At 43.0% G+C, this 24267-nt stretch overlaps 1 protein-coding gene across 1 annotated transcript; it reads right to left on the reverse strand.

The window, feature by feature from the left end:
- Positions 1–1606: 1606 nt before the first annotated feature.
- LOC134445131 (macrophage-expressed gene 1 protein-like) lies at positions 1607–19400 on the reverse strand. The gene is made up of 5 exons (XM_063194216.1): positions 19285–19400; positions 18948–19063; positions 10044–10050; positions 9322–9733; positions 1607–3247 (listed from the first exon to the last, which is right to left on the reverse strand). Exons 1-5 carry the CDS (start codon positions 19398–19400, stop codon positions 1607–1609), a joined length of 2292 nt encoding a protein of 763 aa, XP_063050286.1.
- Between the last annotated feature and the right edge of the window lie 4867 nt (positions 19401–24267).

Raw genomic sequence — 24267 nt, forward strand, 5'->3', positions numbered from 1 at the left:
ATACCCAAAGACAAGGGTGGAAGATTTTTGTGGAACATTTTTACATACTTATTGCCTGGGACAAGTATGTTGGAGAGTTGGCTTATTCAGTCAAAATTATTTAGCAAAAAAATACAATAGTGTTAATTATACGATTGGTATGAATATGTTGCAATGTTGTAAGAGTATATTCTAATGATGCTCTTTCTCTCTCAGTTAATTCAATGCAACTTAAAATAAACATCCAACTGGACCTTCTCAATGTAACACATCAAACTCAGTCTTCAAAATAAGCCTGGAATATAGTAAATATGCCCAAAGCAAATACAACAGCCGACCATTTTTAGCATTGGCCACTAGGCTTGTCACTGGTGTGTTGCTGACCTCTGCTCGACCACCAGCAATAGACTGGCACATAGTAATATTTGAATTCATTTACAGCTTTTGGAAATATGTAGTTTTTATATCTCGACAAACTGTTTATGTCGGAGATGGACTCTAATGAGCACAGTGAAAGGCTTGTAATGACAGGGTACAACATGTTATTTGTGGGAGTTCACCAGCAATTTGTGCAGCCTGAGCATGAGACAACAGGACATTTGATTTGAGTGTGTAAGCAGAGGAGGGTTGCACACCCATCTAAGGACCGAAACAGACCAGGAAATCGACTTCTGCAGAACAAAAGCCCACTCAGTTTACAGCCCCTGTTGCCACACACTGGCAGAGGCAGGCCTGAAAAAGCAAATCATTTGTGAATCTCAAAATATGTTGACTCATAGGGAGCATCCCAGTATACTTCAGGCCATGGTGACCCCCAAATGTTTGACACTTAAGTTTGTCATACAGCATTTGAAAAAAAAAGCCTTTTCAAATATTTTGCCTTCTGATATAATCATGGTTGTCTTTATTGATTTATTGATACAGAAATTGTGGAATTCTGGAAATCTGTCATCAACTTGGTTGGTGGTGGAGGTTTAATGCTTTGACAAACAGGAATATTGATTACATCAACTGTGTCAGCTCTAGACTGAGTATTATCTTTATATCTATATATGCATAGTTTTGTGGTGGTCAGCCAAAATAGTATACAGGCCGCACAGTAATTTTTTCTTTATCTTTTGTTAGCTTTTCCCGACTGTGGTGTGTTCTTCTTAAAACAATCAAATAATTATGACTCTTAACGTTATGTTTACATGTGAAATAAAGGTGCTCATTATTTTCACGATACAATCAAAAGAAAACATCAAAGCCGATTTCTCTCAAAGTTTCTTCCGACTAACAGGAATCACTGACAGCAACAGAAAAAGAACAAAAATCAAAACAATTTTGTATTGGATCGAACGGCCAATGTCATATCGTCGCCATGTTTAGCGGGCATTGTTGCCATCACTCTGTGACAAGGTGATATGCACATTTTCCTGGGGGTGGCAGACTAGAACCATCTGCGTAAAGTATCAATATAACCACCCAAGACAATGGCGCCCAGGTTTGGGCAACGCAAAAACGCTCAACACGACATCTGGAGTTAAAACCTATGACCGATTACTATGTGAAACTTTTGCTGCTACTTTCACAGACACTAGTTTCTACCCTGGTAGAGTATACCGTGTATGGTCCTGCCCTGTTCTCAGGCCTGAGGAGAGTCACCTGGGGGGTATTCCTCATTTGTCTGGTCTTCTTCATCAAGAAGAGGAATAGAGGGACTCCTACTCTTCTTAAAGAAGTATGCACCAATCACCACCAGCGCCACCAGGGTGATAACCCCAATGGCAACGCCAGCCTTCTCCCCTCCCGTCATCTCGTGGTGGTTCATCTGCTCAATCATGTCTTGGACCTCGTCTGCATCGACCAGTTTCCACTTGTTGGTGCCACTGACTCGCATCCAGACCTTGTCCCCCTCGGTCATGACCGCAATGGTGTCGCTTGCCGCCATATAGATGAGGGGTTCGAGGGTGAAGGGTGGAAGTTGTATGGGCAGCAGCTGCCTACTTGCGAACATCCCTGATTGGACGCAGTACAGCACCTCACATCCATCGATGATCGCCGCCAGGTGCTGACTAAATTGGGCCGGGCAGCGGCTTTGGCCGCCCATGAGTGGATTGCCGGCACTGCAGCTGAAGAACCCGCCAAAAGGGACAGAGTATTGGGTACCGACCTCATAGTCTTTAGTCAAGCACACGGTCAGGCCGTTGGTGAGCAGTTTGAGTGGGATGAAGTAAGGAGGGCAACTGCGGGATTTCGTCAAGGGGTTGTCCTGGGAAGGGCCATAGAGGCCACCAAAGAGGAAGCCAGAGTACTGCTGGGTTTCATTTGTGGAGCACCAGTAGGTCTCGATTTTGGCACGCCTGACATAGTTGGCATCAACACACACTTCTTGGCAACATTTTAAAATCAAATAACACTTGTGGCACTGCCGCTGACATTGCCGTTTACTGTAGCCTTCTTCCACGTTATGCGATTGCAACAGGGTTGCTCGAAAAGGGGCACGACAAGAGTAGTTCCCAGTGTCTGGGTTTTTCTGGCTTTGGGCATCGCAAATTGGGCCCGCATCTGAGGTGAGCTCGGTGCAATGTTGGTAAACGCCACCAAAACTCATGTTAACGGCTGGTCCTTCGCAGCTGCCGTCATCTACATTGGCCTGAAAGTCGAAGTTCTTTGAATCTGGCTTGACACAACCTGGGCGCCTGTTGACGGTGTAGTAACGCCGGGCAGCTTTTTGAACTGACAAGGCCAGTTTACGCACAGAGGGTTCTGGGAGGTTGGGGAGCACGGCCTTGTTGAGGACGTAGTGGATAGGCAAACCTCTACGGTCGATGGCTACCAGGTTGTTCAGAGTGCTGTCTTGCCATTTTCGAAGAGTGATTCCGGGATAAAAGAGTGCCCCGCCATGGCTTAAGGTCACAGAGTACGTCACATTTTCTGTGTATGTGCGAGTATCTGACGTCTCAAAGGTCACATTGGTGCCAATGTCAAATTTCAGTTTTTCAAAGAATTTCATTCCAGCCGATGCTGTGACAGTGCTTCTGAAGCTGTCCATGTCAGAAACGTAAGAAGCCTTGAGGTAGTCCTCTTGCACCAAGGAAGCACCAGCTTCAACAGTTGTTATCACGTGCGTTCCATAATCACGTACCAGCATCTCTGATAGGTAAGCTGCCTGGCGAGTTTGGTTGTTTTCTATGGCGTGAGCAATTTCCTCAGCCTGACGGGCAAACCGAGAGTCCAGGGTGAATTCTGGGTACGACTTAACGGTGTAGAGATGATTCCGCACCTACAACAGATTTGAGAATATGTGAATTAATCATTCAAAAAGGCCTAAAGCCTTAACATGTTACGTAGTGCAAGAGGATGTGCCTTGGGAAATTCCACTGACATTTTACCAGCCTTTGTTGAAGGTTTTGGGGTCCTGACTGGCACAGATTTGACTGAAACTTAGTGTGCCTTTTTTGGCAAGGTAGAACCCCATAACTGCATTTGCATGCATCTGGCACTAATATTAAGGGAGAAACCGTGTAAGACCGCTTTAATTAATAGGGTAGGACACATTGATTACATTGATTGTCAGTCAATTTAAGTCACAAAGACATGGTTTTAATGTTTTTTTTAAAGCTTTTGTCTGTATCAACAAACTTAAAAGTAAATATTTACAAAATTATGAGGCTAAGATAATTGTATACTGGTCAGGCTAATGGAATGTCTTACTAATGGGCTGTCGGACTATTGGGTTGGAACCGTGCGCTGCGTAGCATTTTTGCTAGGCATCTCAGACTTTATTACAGCCTTTCAAATAACTGGGAAATTTTGATTGCTTCATCCCTTCAACAAAGTAAAAAAAACTATACATCCAGCAAGCCTTTTTTGCTCCGGTGCCCTATACATGACGATTGGTCCCTAACTGTTATGGCTCACTTCCATTCCTCTGATTTTAGGTAGGTATCGGCAGGCCTACCTTGTTTTGTTTGCCTATAGCCCCATTTCGACTAGCCCTGTTAGAACGGGGCTCCGCACTGCTGGGGCGTGGTTTCGGTTTTCTTTTGCATTTATTCCACCCATACGCACCCATCATCAGCTCAAACAGTGCTGAAACAGGGGCGATTATAGAGTCCCAACAGACGTGGTGGACCAGACATAGAAAATTGGTCAAGCATTTATCATGTTCTTTAAAGTAACTCCAGTCCTTGGCCAAGGAGTTGGCAAGGAATTGTTTCTTGTGCTGACGGCATTCGGCTAGCTTTTTTCCATTAGCTATTTCCATGTGGGAAGCTCCACGCCTTCTCCTCGTCAGAAGCCGTTTTTACGGGAGAAATACAGTATGAACACGCACCATGCAAAAAAGTCACAAGGCACAGCATCTGCCTAGCATTAAATTAAATCCTTTTCATTGCACATCTTTTCATATGGGAAGTCTCCGTAGCGTAGGACAGGTTGCTTTTGTTCTGTGTTCATAAACTTTAGGTCATTTTTTTCTGGCCATGTATGGGCTAACCTTTACATTTTCTTCCACATTCGCGGGCCTCTGCACGGCCGTCTTATGCTTCTAAAGTTTAGTAGGCTGGCATTACGTGTGCACGCTGTGAGGTGAACATCTCACAGAACGTAGTTTTAGACGACGGGATGTCTGCTATTTATTTGCGTCATGGTTTGCGAATGCACAAAGGGAATTGGCTACAAATACCACGACTAAAATCTACGCTCTACAGTCCAACCTCAATATCCAATTGCCTACAATTCACAAGACTGTATAGAGTAATGAGTAACTGGATTTGATGAGGACTTGCCTGTGTTTTTTTAACCATGCATTTTTGCCATGACGTGCACCTGGACATACAGACAAGAGGAGCATATACTTTCATCAGATTTCACGGGGCCTTAGATGAAGCACGCTGAGAAATTATGATAAACATCCCCAGAAAGTAGCCTACTTTTTCGAAGACAGGACTAATGTTCATTTAATTGCTTCCTGGTTTGCAAATGCACTTCCGTCAGGCAGAAGGGGAACTATTCTAACACAACTAGGCGTCATAAATATTCATGGAAGTTGACGGGGGATCGATGGTGCTGTCTGGCACGCATTTCGATACAACAGGGACTAGAACTGGTCCAGGTATGATCAGCTGCTGCAAGTAGCCGCGACAACACCGTGCTTTCACAGCATGGTGAAAAGCAGAAGCGAAAGAGTCCTTGAATCTAAACGATAACAGTTGTACTCGTTACTCACTTGACAAGTCATCTTGTGAACTCAATTGTATAAGTTGGACTGTAGATTTTAGCCGTAGTTTAGCCTTCCCTCTGCCTGACTGAAGTGCATTCGCAAACCAGGAAGCATTAGTCCTGTCGTCGAAAAAGTAGGCTACTTTCTGGGGATGTTTATCATAATGTCTCAGCTTGCTTCATCTAAGGCCCTGTGAAATCTAATGAAAGTATACGCACCTCTTGCCTGCATGTCCAGGTGCACGCCATGGTAAATAACAGGCAAGTCCTCATCAAAACCAGTTACTCATTACTCTATAGTCTTGTGAATTGTAGGCAATTGGATATTGAGATTGGACTGTAGAGCGTAGATTTTAGCCGTGGTATTTGTAGCCAATTCCCTCCGTAAAGTGCATTCGCAAACCATGAAGCAAAGCATAGCAGAGATGCCGTCGTCTAAAACTACGTTCTGTGAGATGTTTATCTTCACAGCTTGCACACTTCTAATGTGCTATGAAATCAGTCCTGTCTGCGTATTCAGTTGCATATGGTCGCGTTTGTTGCTGCGCATCCAACAAACTACTTCCAATCCCTTGCAGTTTTCATGCTCTGTTGCCATAGCCTACTAAAGCATTAGACGGACGTGTAGAGGCTTGCGAATGTGGAAGCAAATGTAAACCCATACACGGCCAGAAAAAAATGACCTTAAGTTTATGAACCCAGAACAAAAGCAACCTGTCCTATACGGAGACCTCCCATGAAAATATGTGCAATAAAAAGGATTTAATTTAATGCTAGCCAGATTAGTGTGCCCTGTGACTTTTTGCATGGTGCGTGTTCATACTGTAGGCTATTTTTCCCGTAAAAACGGCTTCTCACGAGGAGAAGGCGTGGAGCTTCCCACATGGAAAGAGTCAATTAAAAAAAAAAAAGGGCCTACATATATTTTTTTGAATCGGTCGATAGCCGAATGCCGTCAGCACAAGAAACAATTCCTTGCCAACTCCTTGGCCAAGGGCTGGAGTTACTTTAAAGAACATGATAATTGCTTGACCAATTTTCTATGTCTAGTCTACTGTAAAAACTGCCGACAGAAAAGCCATGTTGATTTTTTAAAGTGCGTGGGTGGTGATAGATATTTGCACATGCCGGTAAATCCTAACACAGGGCAACATCTAGAGTGCATCTTAATATGCGTCCTTGCCTCCTCCACTTGCGCTTGTCTCCTCGTCCCGCCTCCTGGCCCCTCCTCCGTGGAGAAAACGATAAAGTTTCCCAGCTGTCAGCCTAGCCACAACAACTTTTGAGGGACTGTTTTTCATTCACCATAACAATTGCACACGAGAAAAAGACTCTACAATTGAGCTTTTGCAAGATATTGAGATATAATGCTGTTGTCAGTGATGTCATCATGACGAGAAGCGAGTGGAGGAGGCAAGGTCCCATATTAAGATGCACTCCTAGCCTTGTGGAACTAGGCTACGCACACCTAGAACCACGTCTGTGGCGATTCTATAATCGCCCCTGTTTCGCCCCTGTTTGAGCTGATTATGGGTGCGTATGGGTGGAGTAAATGCAAAAAACCCCTGAAACCACACCCCAGCAGTGCGGAGCTCCGTTCTAACGGGGCTAGTCGAAAAGGGGCTTAAGACATGAATATGTCCCCTGTTCTTTGAGTGAGATTACGGAGCCATCTCTATGGGAGACGCTCATTGGCTGTGGACCTGACCAAGACTGTATAAAATCTCTCCTGATTGGGCGAGCTGCGTTGGGAGCGGAACGCCAACTTTGCCAAAACCATCGCACAGCGTGTGTAAACTCACTTTTCGAATAACGCTCTCTTCGGATGGCGCAAGAAGGGTGTCCTGGAGAGATGGCTCCCTCATCTCACTCAAAGAACTGGAGACATATTCATGTCCTATTGTTATTTTTCGTTCGAATTGGTCACCATCTCAATGGGAGCTTAATCACTCCCGATTGCACTCCAACGACCACTTCAGTAGGACATCCCATGAGGTCCCCTGTATGGACGGCGCTCCCATCTCCCTAACGGCAGTTAGTGGACGTGCCCAAAACCCTATGTCCCACATGCAGCGCGGTCACATCAAGCTGGTAGAACCGGACAAAGGTGGAGGGGCTGGCCCAGCCAGCAGCCCTGTTCACCTCTGAGAAAGCGGCACCTCGAAAGAGGGCCCAGGATGTACAGTCCGCTCTCGTAGTGTGCACCTTGACCTGAGCAGGGGGTTGGAGCCCCTTAGACTCATAAACCAGTGCAATGCCCTGAACCAGCCATTTAGACAGCCTCTGCTTAGACAACGCAAGCCCTTTGGAGGGATTAGCGAAGCACACAAAGAATTGCACAGTCTTTCTAAAACTATGAGTCCTGTCCATGTCAATGCGTAATGTGGGCACGGGGCACAAAGTGTGCTGGCGCCGCTGCTCCGCTGTACTGAAAGGTGGAGCACAAAAAGCCTGAAGCTCTATTGGCTCACAGCTGAAATCATTCTGAATTTTGTGGATGAACGCGCGGTTCATCTTCAGAGTAACTCGTGCCTTGCCCTCTGCAAACTGCACGCAGGCAGGATTGACTGATAAGGCATGCAACTCACTCACACATTTTGTTGTCACCAAGGCGAGGAGAAGGGCAGTCTTAACGGATGCGTAAATTCACCTCTTTGACTCGAAGGGGGACTCACACAAGGCCTCCAGTACCACAGCAATATCCCAGGGTGGCCTCGTCTGTCTTGCCACAGGGCGTAGGTGTCTAGCGCCTTTCATGAATCGGCACACTAGTGGTTGGCTACTGGCTACCCAGAGTAAATAGGTAAGCAAGGAACTTGTGTTCTGATTAACTTGCCTTCGTGGTGGCTCTTATGCAGTGTTTTACTGCATTTGTTTTGGGAAAAATATGAAGAAAAAAATATATAAATAATTTTTAAAATCGCAAAATAATTATAGGGTGGATAATACCAATGAAAGGATGGCTGAAGCCTCCCTAAGATAGGTCTAACGATGGGCTCCACAATCCCTATAGCCTACCTACTCCCTAACAATTATACCACAGCTTACCACACATTGCCAGCACTGTAATACGGACACGTGTTACATCGCCCTGACCTAAACGCAAAAAAGCTATTCTAATGAATATTCAAGATCTTTCCCAAGCCACCCAATCATAAACGAGTTGCCTCATGAATATGAAGTGATTCCTAACAATCCTTCCAAAAAAAATCTCTGTCACGTGGAATGTGGAATGAGTAATGACTGTCACTTGACTGTCAAGTGATGAGAAAAAAAATGATTTGTTCTCACTGCTGGTCTGCGATGTGATATTCTGTCAGGTGCTGCCTTAGCAACTTTAAGGAGCACTCCTGCCAATTTCAATAGCTGTTGTATTGCTCACACTACCCTTGACTGGCAGTGCCCAGTGATGCTGCATTTTTGGCTCAGCCCTTTCCGAGATATGAGCTATTCTAATGGGGGCAGATTTTGTTCACATTTTTAAAAATCTTAACATAGTAGGCCTACTCCAACTATTTTCCCAAAAGGTATCGCTGTTTGCTAGTTGTCTGCTGATGTTGCATAACCTTTTGGATGTTATTTGGTATAAATACAAATGTTTTTTTGAAATGTAAGCAAACACCTGCCCCCATTACAATGACCAGGATCTCGGAAAAGGCTGAAGAAGAGAAAAAATGTCAGGTAAGTCAAGGGTAATGTGAGCATTACAACTGCATGTTGAAATTGTGTGGAGTTATCCTTTAAATCAGGGGTGTCAAGCTCATTTTGATGCATTGAAGCAAGTTTGTATTTATTCACAGAGGCCATTGGATTTCAAATCAAATACATTTCACTCACAAACAACTGCTTTATATAGTTGGACAAATTACTTGGTATCAAATCTGCAGTCTTACTACAGTCTTGCAGCAGTATGTCAATCCAAAGTAGGCTATTAGTGTCATATTATTGCTGTTAGTGGAGAATTTTGGACATGAAAAGACATGGAAACAATGCAGTCCTACCATACTACCAACCATACTGGTTGAAATCAACAACACCTTACCAAAAGAAACAAAAGGATGCTTGGCCATCTCGTTTAATTATAGTGTATTTACTAGCCAGCTTTGACAGAGGATATAATATAGGCCTACTTACTTCAGTACGAGCAGTAACAGAAGTATCCCCGACCTGGTGCATCTTCATACGTGCAAACTCTACGGAGAACTTTGCATTTAGGCCTATCTCATCGATGGGGAAAGACGCATCTACGTTGATGGAAAAAGATGTGGTGCTGCGATAGTCAAGCCATGAGGAGATGATCTCAGAGTTGGTCTCCACATTGGCAACCTTCTGGGGTATCACAAAAATGTCGTCAGGAATAAGGTAGACTCCGTCTTCTGTCATCTGGCACAGGGAATAGCTGAAGTTCATCACTCGGCCCATGTCCAGATTACGGAGGTTGTCCCATCCTCCACCTGGTAACACCTCTAGAGCCCTGAGGGACCCGTTGCTACGGCATTCCCGGAGCCCGTTACTTCGACGGGAAAGTGGATGAGAGCTGATGGTGCTGAGAGACAGCACAAGGTAGGAAAAGACAAGTAGGCTCAGAGACATGGTGTCCTTTTTCCTCTCCCTACTGCGTCTATCTTTTGGAATAACGCACAGAGCGAAACTTCCCAAGTAAGACAATGGCGTGTACGGCAGCTCTATGTTCACTGTCTTCACTGTCCTGGAATAGAGTGAGAAGCTCAGGAGACACCAGGACAAGCTTATATTACGGTATGTCCTTACTTCCACTTTCGCTTCCCTCAAAAGTCTATGTGCACTGCAGGAGGTTTTTTTTCTGATTAGAGAGCCATGGGTCATCTACAATGCACCTGACTGCTGAGGTGTGGAAAAAAAGATCACAAGATGTGGATTTGGGCAATGATTTCTAAAGATAAGGGGTGTAGGGATTTGGGGGCTCAGACAAATCACAGAACAATGGCAGGGCATGTTGAAGAGTCCCAGATTGTTAACCTCTTGGGACTGAGAAGGAAGTGCATGACAAAAGGTTCATCACTGGGTTGCCATTTTTGTGGTGTTCAACTTGTCATTGCTGTTGATCTCTCTCAGTTCTACTATTTCAATTTGTTAACTTCTTATCATGAATGAAGAGTATACATCAGTAGAGATGGAGAATCCATCTTTTACATGAAAGACAACAAATGACTTGATTGATCTAGGCATAGAGACGGGCTCATTGACATTATCCAATGGACGGGCCCGGATATTTTCTATCCGAGGACTTCGGGCTCAACAAGGCTGTTCCAGACCCCCGTGCGAGCTCACGAAGTGTAACGAAGATGCACGAAGCACTCGGGGTCTGCGCGAGAGCCAGGCTAAACATTAGTGAGTGGGTGACATGAATTCTGGAAATAAACAACTACAAATCTCACACAGTGTACCTTTAAGCAAAGACAGAACATACAGTATTTATATGTTAACATATAACTCCTCATAGACACGCACACATACTGTATATTTATAGTATTTATGGTGGTTGTGTTTTGAAATAGCTTATATTGAGAACGAAATGTATTTATAGGCCTACTGTAGTGTATATACAGTATTCATGTGTTGCATTACTTGTTATTTAATTATTTTTTATATTCATGTAATGACATTGGTCTTCCCATATTTAGGTTTTTTTTCTCAGACCTCACTGAGCTTTCTTCCCCCCTACAAACTATGATTCAAGCGAAAGGGAGTTTTTCCTCACCCCTGATGCCACCAGGGGCCGCATCTGAGCGCCCAATCTCTGTGTGACTATCTATGACTTATGCTAGGCCCAGCCACTATGGACCTTACGCATCTAAGAATCCTGGTCCTAACCTACGTTGACCTTATGACTCTACAATCTCTATCTATCTCTTCTTCCTCTGCCTTCCTGCTATTTCTGCCTCTCCTCTATACCTCTCCTTTTAAATCCATCTCTTAACAATTATGTTTTTTCCCATTTCTTGAGCACTTTGAGTTACATGCCTTGTATGATACAGTGCTATACAAATACAATTATTATTATTATTATTATTATATTTAGCTCGAACACAGTGTAATCACAATTTTTGACCATGTGATATCAGGAACCTCATGTGATATAAAGAACATTGTGTTGATGGCAATTTTCAGTTTGAGTTTATGATGCGTCTTAAATGCAGCTCGTAAAAAAAGACATGCGTTATTACAGAGAAACGTTGAAAGGCCAACCAATACTAAAGGATTTGATGCAATATGTACTGTCGTAGTTGGAGTTTGTAATAACACAACTTTATTAAACACATACTTTATTCCCTGTAGCCTATACACTCATCGGCTCTAGTGCTGGGTTGGACCCCATTTTGCCTTCAGAACTGCCATAACTGCCTGCAACTCGGGTAGGCTGTGGCATTCAAACAAAGGTAAATTGGTACTAATTTACCCAAATTGTTAACATATATCTCCTCATAGACATGCACACATACTGTATATTTATAGTATTTGTGGTGGTTGTGTTTTGAAATAGCTTATATTGAGAACGATATGTATTTATAGGCCTACTGTAGTGTATATACAGTATTCATGTGTTGCATTACTTGTTATTTAATTATTTTTTTATATTCATGTAATGAAATTGGTCTTCTTATATTTAGCTTGGACACAGTGTAATCATCACAATTTTTTGACCATGTGATATCAGGAACCTCATGTGATATAAAGAACATTGTGTTGATGCCAATTTTCAGTTTGAGTATATGATGCGTCTTAAATGCAGCTCGTAAAAATGACATGGTTTCACTTGCGTTATTACAGAACATGTTGTTTGACAAACGTTGAAAGGCCAACCAATACTAAAGGATTTGATGCAATATGTACTGTCGTAGTTGGGGTTTGTAATAACACAACTTTATTAAAAACTTACTTAATTCCCTGTAGCCTATACACTCATCGGCCACTTCATTAAGAACACCTCTCTAGTGCTGGGTTGGACCCCCTTTTGCCTTCAGAACTGCCTTAACTGCCTGCACCTCGGGTAGGCTGTGGCATTCAAACAAAGATAAATTGGTACTAATTTACCCAAATGGTGCTGAAAATATATATATCCTTATGCCATTTTATCTCCAGCCTGAAACGTTGATGTAATCCATCTTTTCTGACCATTCCACCTGAGTGTTGCAGTAGATATCAAGACTCATCAGACCACCAGGCAACATTTATCCGATCTTCTAGTGTCGTTTATGGTGAGCCTGTGCAAATTGTTGCCTCATTTTCCTGTTCTTAGCTGACAGGAGCTGACCAAATATGATTTCCTGCTGCTGTAGCCTAATTGTCTCAAGATGTGATGTGCTGTGTAATCAGAGATTCTCTTATGCATACCTCAGTTGTAATGAGTGGTTATTTGACTTAATGTTGCCTTTGTATCAGCTCAAACCAGTCCGGCCATTCTCCTCTGACCTCTGCCATCAACAAGGCATTTTTGCCCACAGAACGGCAGCTCATTGTATATTTTTTTCTTTTTTGGACCATTCTTTGTATCCCAGTAGATCAGTATTCTCTGAAATACTCAAATCAAGCCCTTTCGGCACCAACAGCCATGCCATTTTCAAAGTCCTTTTAATGCAGTGTAACCCTTCTTCCCCATTATGATGCTCGGTTTGAACGGCATCAGATCATCGCAACCATTTCTACATGTATAAATGACTTGAGTTTATGTGACCATGTGATTGGCTGATCAGATATTTACGTCAATGAACAATTGTAAAGGTGTTCCTATTAAAGTGGCCGGTGAGTGTAGATAATGAGTCACGTCATTCAATGTCCCAGAAGACAATTGCGTACAAGGACCCTGTCTGAGCCCAAAACCCCCACAGCCCTTTTCTTTAGAAATCATTGCCCAAATCTGCAACTTTATATGGCTACTTCTGCACACCTCAGCTTGTTGGCCTTGGAGATCACCCATGGGTCACTGATAAAAAATATACATATATAAAACTCCCGCGGTGCACATGGTTTTTACTATGCCTATAAAACCATGGTCGTCTTGACATTGTCAGTGACTTGGAAATTTACACTTCATACGTAAAAAGTTAGATCTTCTCTGTGTCTGCCATTTTGACTTTCCAGATATCTTTGGCTGAAAAACTGACGTGCTGTGCTATTACAAACCCCAACTCAAGTTGAGATGCAAGGTTAATTGTGAATAATTATATTAATTATAACAAAATACTGCCATTTTCAGAAGTCTGGATCAGACATTAGTTGGAGAACGGTACAAAGAAAACATACAGTGGTGCTCATATGTTTACATACCCCAGCAGAATATACGCTTTCTCTGCGATTTCTCACAAAATATGAAGGATTACACAAAACGTTTTTTTTCACTCATTGCTAGTGACTGCCTTAAGACATTTATTAGCAATCTTCTGTGTTTACTCTTTCAAAAGCATGATCCCAACCCAAACTACCCAAATTACCCTGTTCAAAAGTTTACATACCCTAGTTTCTGATGTTGAATATGGCCCTGTTTAACATCAAGGACCGCTCTAAATTGTTTGTGGTAGTTGTGGATAAGGCTCTTAATTTTCTCAGATGACAAAACAGCACATTCTTCCTGGCAGAATGGTTGTTTCCTATAATATCTTTGGGTGTCTTGCTGGAACCTCACATTGGAGGTTTCCCCTGAGTGGCTCAATGATGTTGAGATCAGGAGAGTGAGATGGTCGCTCAAAAACCTTTGGTCGCTCAAAAACCATGTTGGCACTGTTGGAATTTCAATTCAGAAATGCAATATGAGGGGGTTTGGTTGGAATCATTGCCATTGGACAAGGGAATCATTGCATTGCAATGATCATTGCAAGGGAAATTGTTCAGGAGGCATAGGACAACCAAAAGATAACTTCAGGTGAAATATAGGACAACATGAAAAAAATGTTTTAAACTGTACAGCAAAGAGGCACTTGAGGAAAGATGGGCTGTTGGTGGTTGCCAGGAGAAAGCCATTATTACAAAAATGCAAACATGTTATTTTGCATATGATACACCAAATAGCATAGTGAGAAGCATCAGAATGCCTGTGACAAAGTCATTTGGAAAAATGAGATCAATATGGAACTTTTTTCAGCCACTATTAGCAGAATCATTTGGAGAGCAGTCAACAGAGCCTTTGATGAAAGTTACACCTCCCTTCTGTGAAACATGGTTATGGACTACTGATGTCAAGGGGACATTTGAGTTACAAATGCACTATACTTTTGGTCCATACTCGCAGAATGATGAATACATTGCCCTGTGAAAAATAATTGAGGAAACTTGACACACATCAGCCTTGGAATTGCACATGGTCCATTGTTTGGACATGCCAACAAGACAATATTTCAACACAGAAAGCCAAATCAACCCGTCATTAGCTTCAGAAAGGATAAAATGAAGTTTTTGAGCGACCGTCTCACTCTCCTGATCTCAACATCATTGAGCCATTCAGGGGAAACCTCCAATGTGAGGTTCCAGCAAGACATCCAAAAATATTATAGGAAACAACCATTCTGCCAGGAAGAATGTGCTGTTTTGTCATCTGAGAACATTAAGAGCCTTATCCACAGCTACCACAAACAATTTAGAGCGGTCCCTGATGTTAAACAGGGCCATATTCAGCATCAGAAACTAGGGTATGTAAACTTTTGAACAGGGTAATTTGGGTAGTTTGGGTTGGGATCATGCTTTTGAAAGAGTAAACACAGAAGATTGCTAATAAATGTCTTAAGCCAGTCACTAGCGATGAGTGAAAAAAAAGGTTTTGCGTAATCCTTCATATTTTGTGAGAAATCGCAGAGAAAGTGTATATTCTGCTGGGGTATGTAAACATATGAGCACCACTGTATCAGCCATCAAAACTGACCAAAATTATTGTTTTGGGGGATATTCATTAATATGTAAATCCAACATGTCTCAAAAGAGTTGGGACGGGGACAATAAAAGGCAGCAAATGTCGAGGAAGACTAAAAAAAACAAAAGACAACAGTTAATAGCATTAACCGATGAGATGATTTTATATAAAAACAGTGTTGATTCCTATCTTGGACATGATTTCAACAGCTTAAATGGTAAGTGTATTCCTTGTCATGTTTTGCAATGTTTTCCTTTCCGTAGTGCTTACAGTGTGACAGGTCTTGACCAAAAGCCTGCCATGTTATGTCCTGCTGGTCCTTATGTTGGAGTTAAACTGTTAAAACATACAGTGCCCTCCATAATTATTGGCACCCCTGGTTGAGATGTGTTAAAAGCCTTAAAATAAATTCAGTGTTTATTGCAAAAGAATACTGTCACACTGAAAATTGTAGGAAAATGTAGCCTTCAACTCAAATGAATTGTAAGAAAATAAAAAAATCCCTGACTGAAAAATAATTATTTTTCATTAAATCACCTGTTCCACAATTATTGGCACCCTTAACAATTCCCAGGAAATAAATATAATTGAAGCATTTCTGTCATTTCTACAGTAGTTTACAAAGTTTACCAGAGTATGTAGGAACATTTAATTAGTAATTCATCACTTCCTGTTTCCCTGGGGTATAAATGTGACACCGAGGCCATTTCTCTTATCCACTCTTAAACATGGGAAAGACAAAGGAACACAGCATACAAGTGAGGCAGATGTGCGTCGACCTTCACAGGTCAGGCAGAGGCTACAAGAAGATTGCCACTCAACTGCAGCTGCCCATATCAACTGTGAGAGGAATAATTAAGAAGTTCAAAACAACTGGAACAGTGGTAAACAAGCCTGGACGAGGACCCAAGTTTATTTTGCCACCACGCACAGTGAGGAGGATGGTAAGAGAAATCAAAAGATCTCCAAAGCTCACTGTTACAGAATTACAACAAATGGTAGCATCCTGGGGTCACAAAGTCTCCAAATCAACCATCAGGCGCTGTCTACACGCCAACAAGCTGTTTGGGAGGCATGCACGGAGAAAACCTTTCCTCACTCACAATCATAAACGCAAGCGTCTGGAGTTCGCCAAGCGGTATTGGGGCTTCAACTGGGACCGTGTGCTTTGGTCAGATGAGACCAAGATTGAGCTTTTTGGCAACAAACACTCTAAGTGGGTCTGGCGTACCACGAAAGATGCGCATGCTGAAAAGCATCTCATACCCACTGTGAAGTATGGGGGTGGGTCAGTGATGCTGTGGGGCTGTTTCGCTTCCAAAGGCCCTGGGAACCTTGTTAGGGTGCATGGCATCATGAATGCTTTGAAATACCAGGACATTTTAAATCAAAATCTGTTGCCCTCTGCCCGAAAGCTGAAGCTGGGTCGTCACTGGGTCTTTCAGCAAGTCAATGACCCTAAACATATGGCCAAATCTACACAGAAATGGTTCACCAGACACAAAATCAAGCTCCTCCCATGGCCATCTCAGTCCCCTGACCTCAGCCCCATTGAGAACCTGTGGGGTGAGCTGAAGAGGAGAGTACAGAGGAGAGGACCCAGGTCTCTGGATGATTTAGAGAGATTCTGCAAAGAGGAATGGCTGAAGATCCCTCTTTCTGTCTTTTCCCATCTTGTGAAACATTATAGGAGAAGATTAGGTGCTGTTTTGTTGGCAAAAGGGGGTTGTACAAAATATTAACACCAGGGGTGCTAATAATTGTGACACACATTATTTGATGTCAAATAATTATTTCTTTATGTGGGATTTTTTCCCCACTGAATAAATGCACTTGTATTGAAGGTTGGATTTTTCTCTTTTTTCCATTAAGGTCCCATATTATTTAGAAAAAAATAAAATAATTGGAAGCTAAAAAACACATCTCAACCAGGGGTGCCAATAATTATGGAGGGCACTGTAGTAGAGAATACAATTTGTCCTTACTATGTGGCAGTAATCGAAGATCTCCCTTCAAAATATATTGCACGAGTGGCTTTTCATGCTGTTTAAAACCCATTTATTTCATTCAGTACTGTATTCAATTCTACAGGTGAGTTAGAACAGCTTAACCAATGTTCTACTGCACCCCCATGCTATCAAGGAGGCTGACTTTTGAAGTTAGCACTAACACAAGTTGCATGGCCAATTTTCACTGTAGCACAGGATGTGCAAGACTATCATTTTCAAAAAGAATTGACTTCTCTAACTGCTGCTGACTTCTGTAAACAAAGGACAGTTTCCCATGTCTTCTGGGTCTATTTCAAGTGAGCTCGGGTGGATAGGGGAATGTTAAACCCCTCTATCATTTGCACACATGAAGCGTCCTTAAAGGGACAGTTTGGTCAATTTCAACATGCAGTTGTAATGCTCACACTACCCTGGACTTGTCAGTGCCTGAGATTTTTTTTTCTTCTTCTTCAGCCGTTTCCGAGATCCTGGTCATTGTAATGGGGGCAGCTCTTTGTTTACATTTCAAAAAAACATTTTTATTTATTCCCAAAAACATCCAAAAGGTTATAAAACATCAGCAGACAACTAGTAAACAGCAGTACCTTTTGGGAAAATATTTGGAGTTGGCCTATGTTTCATTTTTTAAAAATGTAAACAAACGCTGCCCCCATTAGAATTGCTCATATCTCGGAAAGGGCTGAGCCGAAAAATGTGGCATCACCAGGTACTGACAAGTCAAGGGTAGCGTGAGCAATACAACTGCATGTTGAAATTGACCAAACTGTCCCTTTAATATGGTCAAGTTTTCACTAGCTGTAATTCTATGAGTGCTAGAGTGAGACTACAGCCAATATATATTTCATGATGTCATGAACCTATACAATGATTTTAATGACAAAAATATGTCTTATACACTCAATCACGGTAAATCAAGGGAATTCAAAACTTTATGTAATAACTATGGTAATTGTTCCCTCTGCATCTTTAATTCTGAGTGACTCAGCCTCTCTGTGACTGTCTTATACCTGGACATTCAAATTGTTCATCAGTACAATTAATTTTGAAATGTTCTTCCTTGTTGTTTTATCTTATTTGGATGTTTATAACATTTCACTGATCCCCGTACCAACTTATTTGAGACGTGTTGCAGTTATCAAATTAGAAATGAGTACATATGTCCCCTAAAACAATATTTTGTCTCGGTTTTAACACTTGATATGTTGTCTTTTCACCATTCTCCATCTGAGGAATGTATTGAATGTTTTGAAAATGATAGCATTTTGATTTTATTCTCAGTTTACCAAACGTCCCAACTTCACCGGAGTTGGGGTTTGTAGTAGGCCTATATTACGTAGCATAAATATTTGTGAAAATATGAAATTTGGGAATGGGCAACATACTGTAGTTGCAATAAGCACCACAGTTGCAATTCTTAATCTGGCCACATCTGGCTACATACAGCACCTTTAACCACTTAACCGTCACACACATTTTATACATTTTTGGCTTCTTTTACGCCAGGGGTTGCAGTCATATCCCTGTTTGTGCTACACTAACACCCGTGCTCTTGTTTGAAAGCTACGACTCTAGAGTTTGTCACTATATAGTCAAAAGAGCACCCTTATGTTTTGTTACAAATCTACTTGGAATAAAACACAACATTTCTTGAAAAAAAGGAGAAAATGAATGTTAATCCAAATAAATGTCACTCTGAAAGCAGTTCTCCCGATGAAACAGGGAAAAAAAAACCTTGCCTCAAGTCTTATTAAAAGTCCAGGACAAAGGATCCACTGAAAACACGTAAAAACAACAAAAATGTGGATGTCTTGCATTCTACCAAGACCAGTCACATCACAAGGCCGATCTATAGCACACAATTTCGGGCTGACGTTCCTCGAATACCCGGTCCTGGCTGTGGCGGTCATCATAGCTGGAGCTATGGTGGTTATTGTGCGAGGTGTTGTGGCTCTTCAAGCCCAGGCAATGTGCTTTTCGCTGGGGCACCCTGTGGACACGTGAGAATTATTATTATTTTATTTTTTTCGATCAGAAATGACCACAGCCCGGAGACTACACCCGCCGCCCCCCCCATGGAGGTCAATGTACTCACCTTATTCCCTATTTGCCTGGTCTTTCATATGCCAGGACTTGTAGCAGTTCCTCGTGAGTACCATGCACAGGGTCGCATGTGGTGCATAGACGTGGCGTCTTCTGTCTACAATTCACGCACTGTCGCCGTCCTTCTGTACCATCTTCCCCGAAGTGTGCGGGCATATGCAAGGCGTCAGGTGGTGGCGCTGGTGGTGGTGGCGCTCGCGGAGGAGACGGGACAATTTCACCATGTCCAACGCGCCGGAGCTCCAGAATTAGCTTCTCACGGAAGGCTTTCTGACATAAGGGCTTTCCACCCCTGCTTTCCATCATGTATTTGTGGAGGATGAATGCCTTCACTATGGCAATGTCAATACAATGGTAAAAAAAGATATGTACCACCTCCTCGTCTTGTGAAGAACCTGGTAATAACCAATTAAACTGTCAGACCAGTCAACCCCATTCTTATGAAAATTGTAGTCTTGTACTGCAGGAGGTAACGGCAATTTTTCCACATTCCATATGCCATCTGTCTTCACCCTGTACCCTGTATCGTGCTGCCTTCGCTGTTGGCTTGATGAATGCTGGAACACATCCGAACTAGACGAGTGTCTTTCCATTGTACGAACAGCAGACTCCCCTCCCGTATCCAACGTATCGTACCCCTTGGGTGGCGACTGTTAATTGCATCTGTTGTGGCTTTTTGGAAACCGATTCTGTGTTTGCGAATGGTACCGCATGCCCATATCTTGTTCTCATCCAGCAGTTGCTGGAACAGCATTGGGCTTGTATAAAAATTGTCCACAAATAGCTTGTAGCCAGTCCCCAAAACTGGAGAGGACACTAACTGCATCACTACGTCAAAGCTGAGCCCTTTGCCAGAGCCTTCTTTATTTTTTCCCTCATAAACAATGAAGTCCTAGGTGTACCCAGATTGTGAGTTTGCTAGCACAAACAATTTGTACCCCCATTTCGATGGCTTATCTTTGCAGTATAACCGGATTCCTATCCTGGCACGGGAGGCGACCATTCCTTCGTCAATGGCAATGTTCTGGCCTGGCTGAAAGTTGGAAATGCAGCTTTGCCGGATATCAGTGTACAGGGGTTTAATCTTCTGAAGGCGGTCAAACTCAGGGGTGCCTCTTCGAGCTGCATTCAGCGCGTCATCATCAGGGTCAGACATATGGATATTGGTGGAGATTAGTCTGAATTTACGGCCAGACATGGTTGACCCGGCCCACGGAAAGCTATATAATTCCTACACAGGCTCACCCCAAGTAGTCAATATCTGAGTACCTTTGACCAGACTGCAATTTTTGACGTCTTGGGTATTCCTTCCACGTCACATTTTGACTATGTCCTCAAAGGCGCCCCCTTGTGGCAGCATAACGTCATTGAGGTTAGGTTTAGGAATAGGTTTAGGGTTAGGCCACATAGTCAAAATGTGACGTGGAAGGAATACCCAAGACGTCAAAAATTGCAGTCTGGTCCAAGGTAGTCAGAAATTGACTGCTTGGGGTGAGACTGCGTTGATAATTCTGCCCTTCTCCAGTAGTCTGTAAGAGCTGGAGCGTGAACAAGACCCATGTACATGATCAGAGATAGATATCTGTACATGTCTGCCATGGTCAGTTCTTCCCAAAGATGTGCCTCCGTTTCCCAAATTTGTTTGTGTTACTGAGGACCTTTTGTAAAACTGCATCGGAGATGAATAGGTGAAAGAGATTCAATATGGAACAATTTCCCCCAGTAATAACTTGTGGACCAGGAGTACGAGTTGGTCTAAACACTGGTTGTTGTGGAATTATATCTTGTACCTCTGTGTCCTACCATCCACGTCCATCCTCAGTTTGCGGCAAGTCTCTCCCCCTTCCTCCTGGCGGGCGGCCGACTCCTCGTCCTGTCCCTCTGCCTGCACTTCTGCCTCTACCCTTTATTCCTCTACCTCTGCCACATCCAGGAGGCCTACCGCGCGGACGGCCTACCCCTCTGCCCCCCATCTTCTTCGCTGGGGGTATGTATTCATCTCTGTCATAGGAAACAATGCACAAAGACTTTCAAAACATGTAACCCTGACCGAAAAGCTCTTGGCCCGGTCTGACAAAAAAAAACACTCAATAATACACAGAAGCGCTGTCCATGGTACTTACGAAGAGCTTTCGTCTTCCTCCAGGGATGAATTCAAAAGCGTTGAGTCTGTTTGGTCGCTGTCAGGTTCCCATTCATCGTCTGTTTCTTCCCCGTCACTGAATACTGTTGGTTCAGCGCTCGCCTCAGCTGTGTTGCATATTCTTTTCCGAGGATTTTGTGACATTATGCAGAAATACGTCGACTTGTTCCACGGAAATACGCCCAAAATATGGCGAATATTGGGCAGCATGTACACTTTTACACTTCAGCTTCAATAACAAGCTGCACCTGTGCAGTACAGAACTGCATGCTGATTGGATGTTGCACCAACCCGGGCGCAGGGCTCATTGATTGTTAATTGCAACCCGGGGATGGTGCTCACCCTGGGCGCGGGGCTCATTGATTGTTAATTGGAACCCGTCGACAAGGTTCATCCCACGGGTGGGGTGCATTGATTGTTAATTGAGACCGCGGGCAGTTGTAATCACTGGCCCTCAGCTGTAAGCGGCAGCTGGTTGTTACACATGCAGCTGCAAACCCCAGCTGCATGCGCCTGGTACTGTCGGGGTGCCTACTGATGCTTAGTGCCCATAGAATGTGGCATCTGGGCAGGCTGGTTAGTATCAGCTCAGCCCTGTGCAGTGGTAGTGGGGGCTGGCAAATTGGAGTGTCTAGTGCGTCCTGATTACCCATAGCAAGTGTCTCTCGAGAAGTCATGGTGGTGTGGATATTGTGTGAAAAAAGAACCGCCGGTCAGGCTGTATACCGCCCGCGGCTGGTGAACATTAACTGGTTAAGAATAAAATGCATTTTTGTGTAAAATTATTTTCAGTTATTTACAGAAATGGTGTTTTTAATAGTCTGATGCCTTCTTTGCAAAAAAATGCATGTTATATTACATGTGTGATGATGCGAAAGCAAATTGATGATTGTGGAATATCCCGGCTCATCAGCTCCTCCACTGGCAGAGACAGGCCTCTCAAGACCAGAGGTGTCAAAGTAAAAGTTAATAAAGACCTGCCACAGATCCAACACAAGTAAATTCACTGAAGCATGGTCTGTAGTCACTGTCTGTCTACCAATGTACCCTGTTCTGCGCTGGTTGGCTCAAATTTATGGGTTTTGTTTTCACTAACAAGAAAATTCTGTCCACCTCATTGGGAAATAACTGTTGTAACACCGATGTAATATCATCTACTAGTAGTGTTGTACTTACACCATACATTACCACCTCTGTTCGTGCATCTCAAAATGCACGTAGGCCTATTGAAGCAAAGGGAGTAGCCCCGGTTTGCTACACACGCCAAGCCATGGTGACCTCCAGATGGTGAATCCCCCATGTCAGAGAGCAGGTCAAAGGAATTTTCTGCCTATGGAGTCACGTCCTGATCTCCCAGCCTGATCTCCAGAATTCCGTGCTCCTAGACACGGATGTTAAGGATACGAAATCCGTGTCCAGGAGCACAGATTTTGCCAAAATTCCGTGCCCCTGGACACAGAATTGTTTTCCGTGATGGACATACGGATGTTCTTTCTATATTCCCACAGCACTGTGTTAACCTATCATTAGAAAATACATAGCAAATGCTAATCCTAAACAAAATAATGCTGTAGCAATTTAAGTTGTGCCCTGACCAAAACATTCCCTAACCTTAACCTGTCATTAAAGACATATTTTTGAGAAATACCTTTTTCAGTTGGTTGATAGGCTATCAAATTTATATAATGAATGAAAGAAAGTTAGTGGCACAGACCAAAACAATCCCTAATCCTAAACTGTCAGTAAGAAATGTTTTTTTCAGAAAAAATATTTGAAAGGAGAAAAATCCTGAGAAAACACAAGACTACGGAAACATAGAGCTGTGGGAGTATAGAGAGAGCACTTCCGTGTGTCCATCACAGAAAACAATTCCGTGTCCAGGAGCACAGAATTTTAGAGATCATGTTGCATCTCCCCTGGCATGTTCCTGTCTCTGTGTAGTAAGATAAACCCTCTGCTTCATTGATCCTGAAGATAATGAAAGATTTAGGGATCTGAATGATGTGACGGAATAAAGTATCTGTCATGACAACCACAGTGTTTATGACTATCAGGCTGTGGGTGTTATTTAGTTAGTTTTCCGTTGACAGTGAAAACATCCGATTGCGTGTAGAGAACTTGGCAGCCGCCACCACAGCTACAATTTGCTGTGCAGGGGGCAGCACTGACCTCTTGCAAGTGAGTTGCCAGATTTGAATAGTTCAAATAAAAAGACAATGAATGTCAAGTAGATTAGCCTTAAAAGTTGAAAATGGGAAATTACTACCGCATGTGTTTGTTAATAAACAGTGAAAGTAAAGATCCCACAGGGCTGGGAAAGTCCCATCATTCATAAATATTACACAGCAGAGCAAAATTGCCTCACCTGTGTGAAGTGGAAGTGTAGGATTGGAGAGAGCACTCACCATTCACTCCCCCTACCTAACCTTCCTGGAGGGAGTGAAGATGTTAGATACAAAGATATGTTACAACTAATGTTAGAAGACACATGCAGATGATGTTAATACAATTTATTATATGGTGTGACGTCATCGGTCGAATGCTCCATTCATTTCAACGGGGCTCCCCAACGTTCGCACGTCTGTTATTTTTCGATAACGGACGGGTTGGTCTATAACAGACCGCTGTCAATGGCAACAAGACTTTTCACTGCTAAATCGACTTTTCAACAAGACTCTAATCAGCTGCTGTGATAGACAACACCTGTTGTCCTGGCTACCTAGCTGTTGCCTAGCGGTGTTCCACAACGGCACTGTTTTGTTTTGCGCAGCAACAATCTTAACATTAAATTGGCCTAAAGAAATGTTCCCGCCATGTGTGAATCATTTAAGTATATCCATATAATAAGCGGGTTAACTTTCGGCGAGTCGGTCGCTTTGTGGAATAGCAGCACTTCAGAGAGAACAAGACCCCTCCGCTCCGCGTCGGGGTCTAAAGATTCTCTCTGT

The sequence above is a fragment of the Engraulis encrasicolus genome, chromosome 3 (genome assembly GCF_034702125.1).
Source record: "Engraulis encrasicolus isolate BLACKSEA-1 chromosome 3, IST_EnEncr_1.0, whole genome shotgun sequence".
NCBI classification, from domain to species: domain Eukaryota; kingdom Metazoa; phylum Chordata; class Actinopteri; order Clupeiformes; family Engraulidae; genus Engraulis; species Engraulis encrasicolus.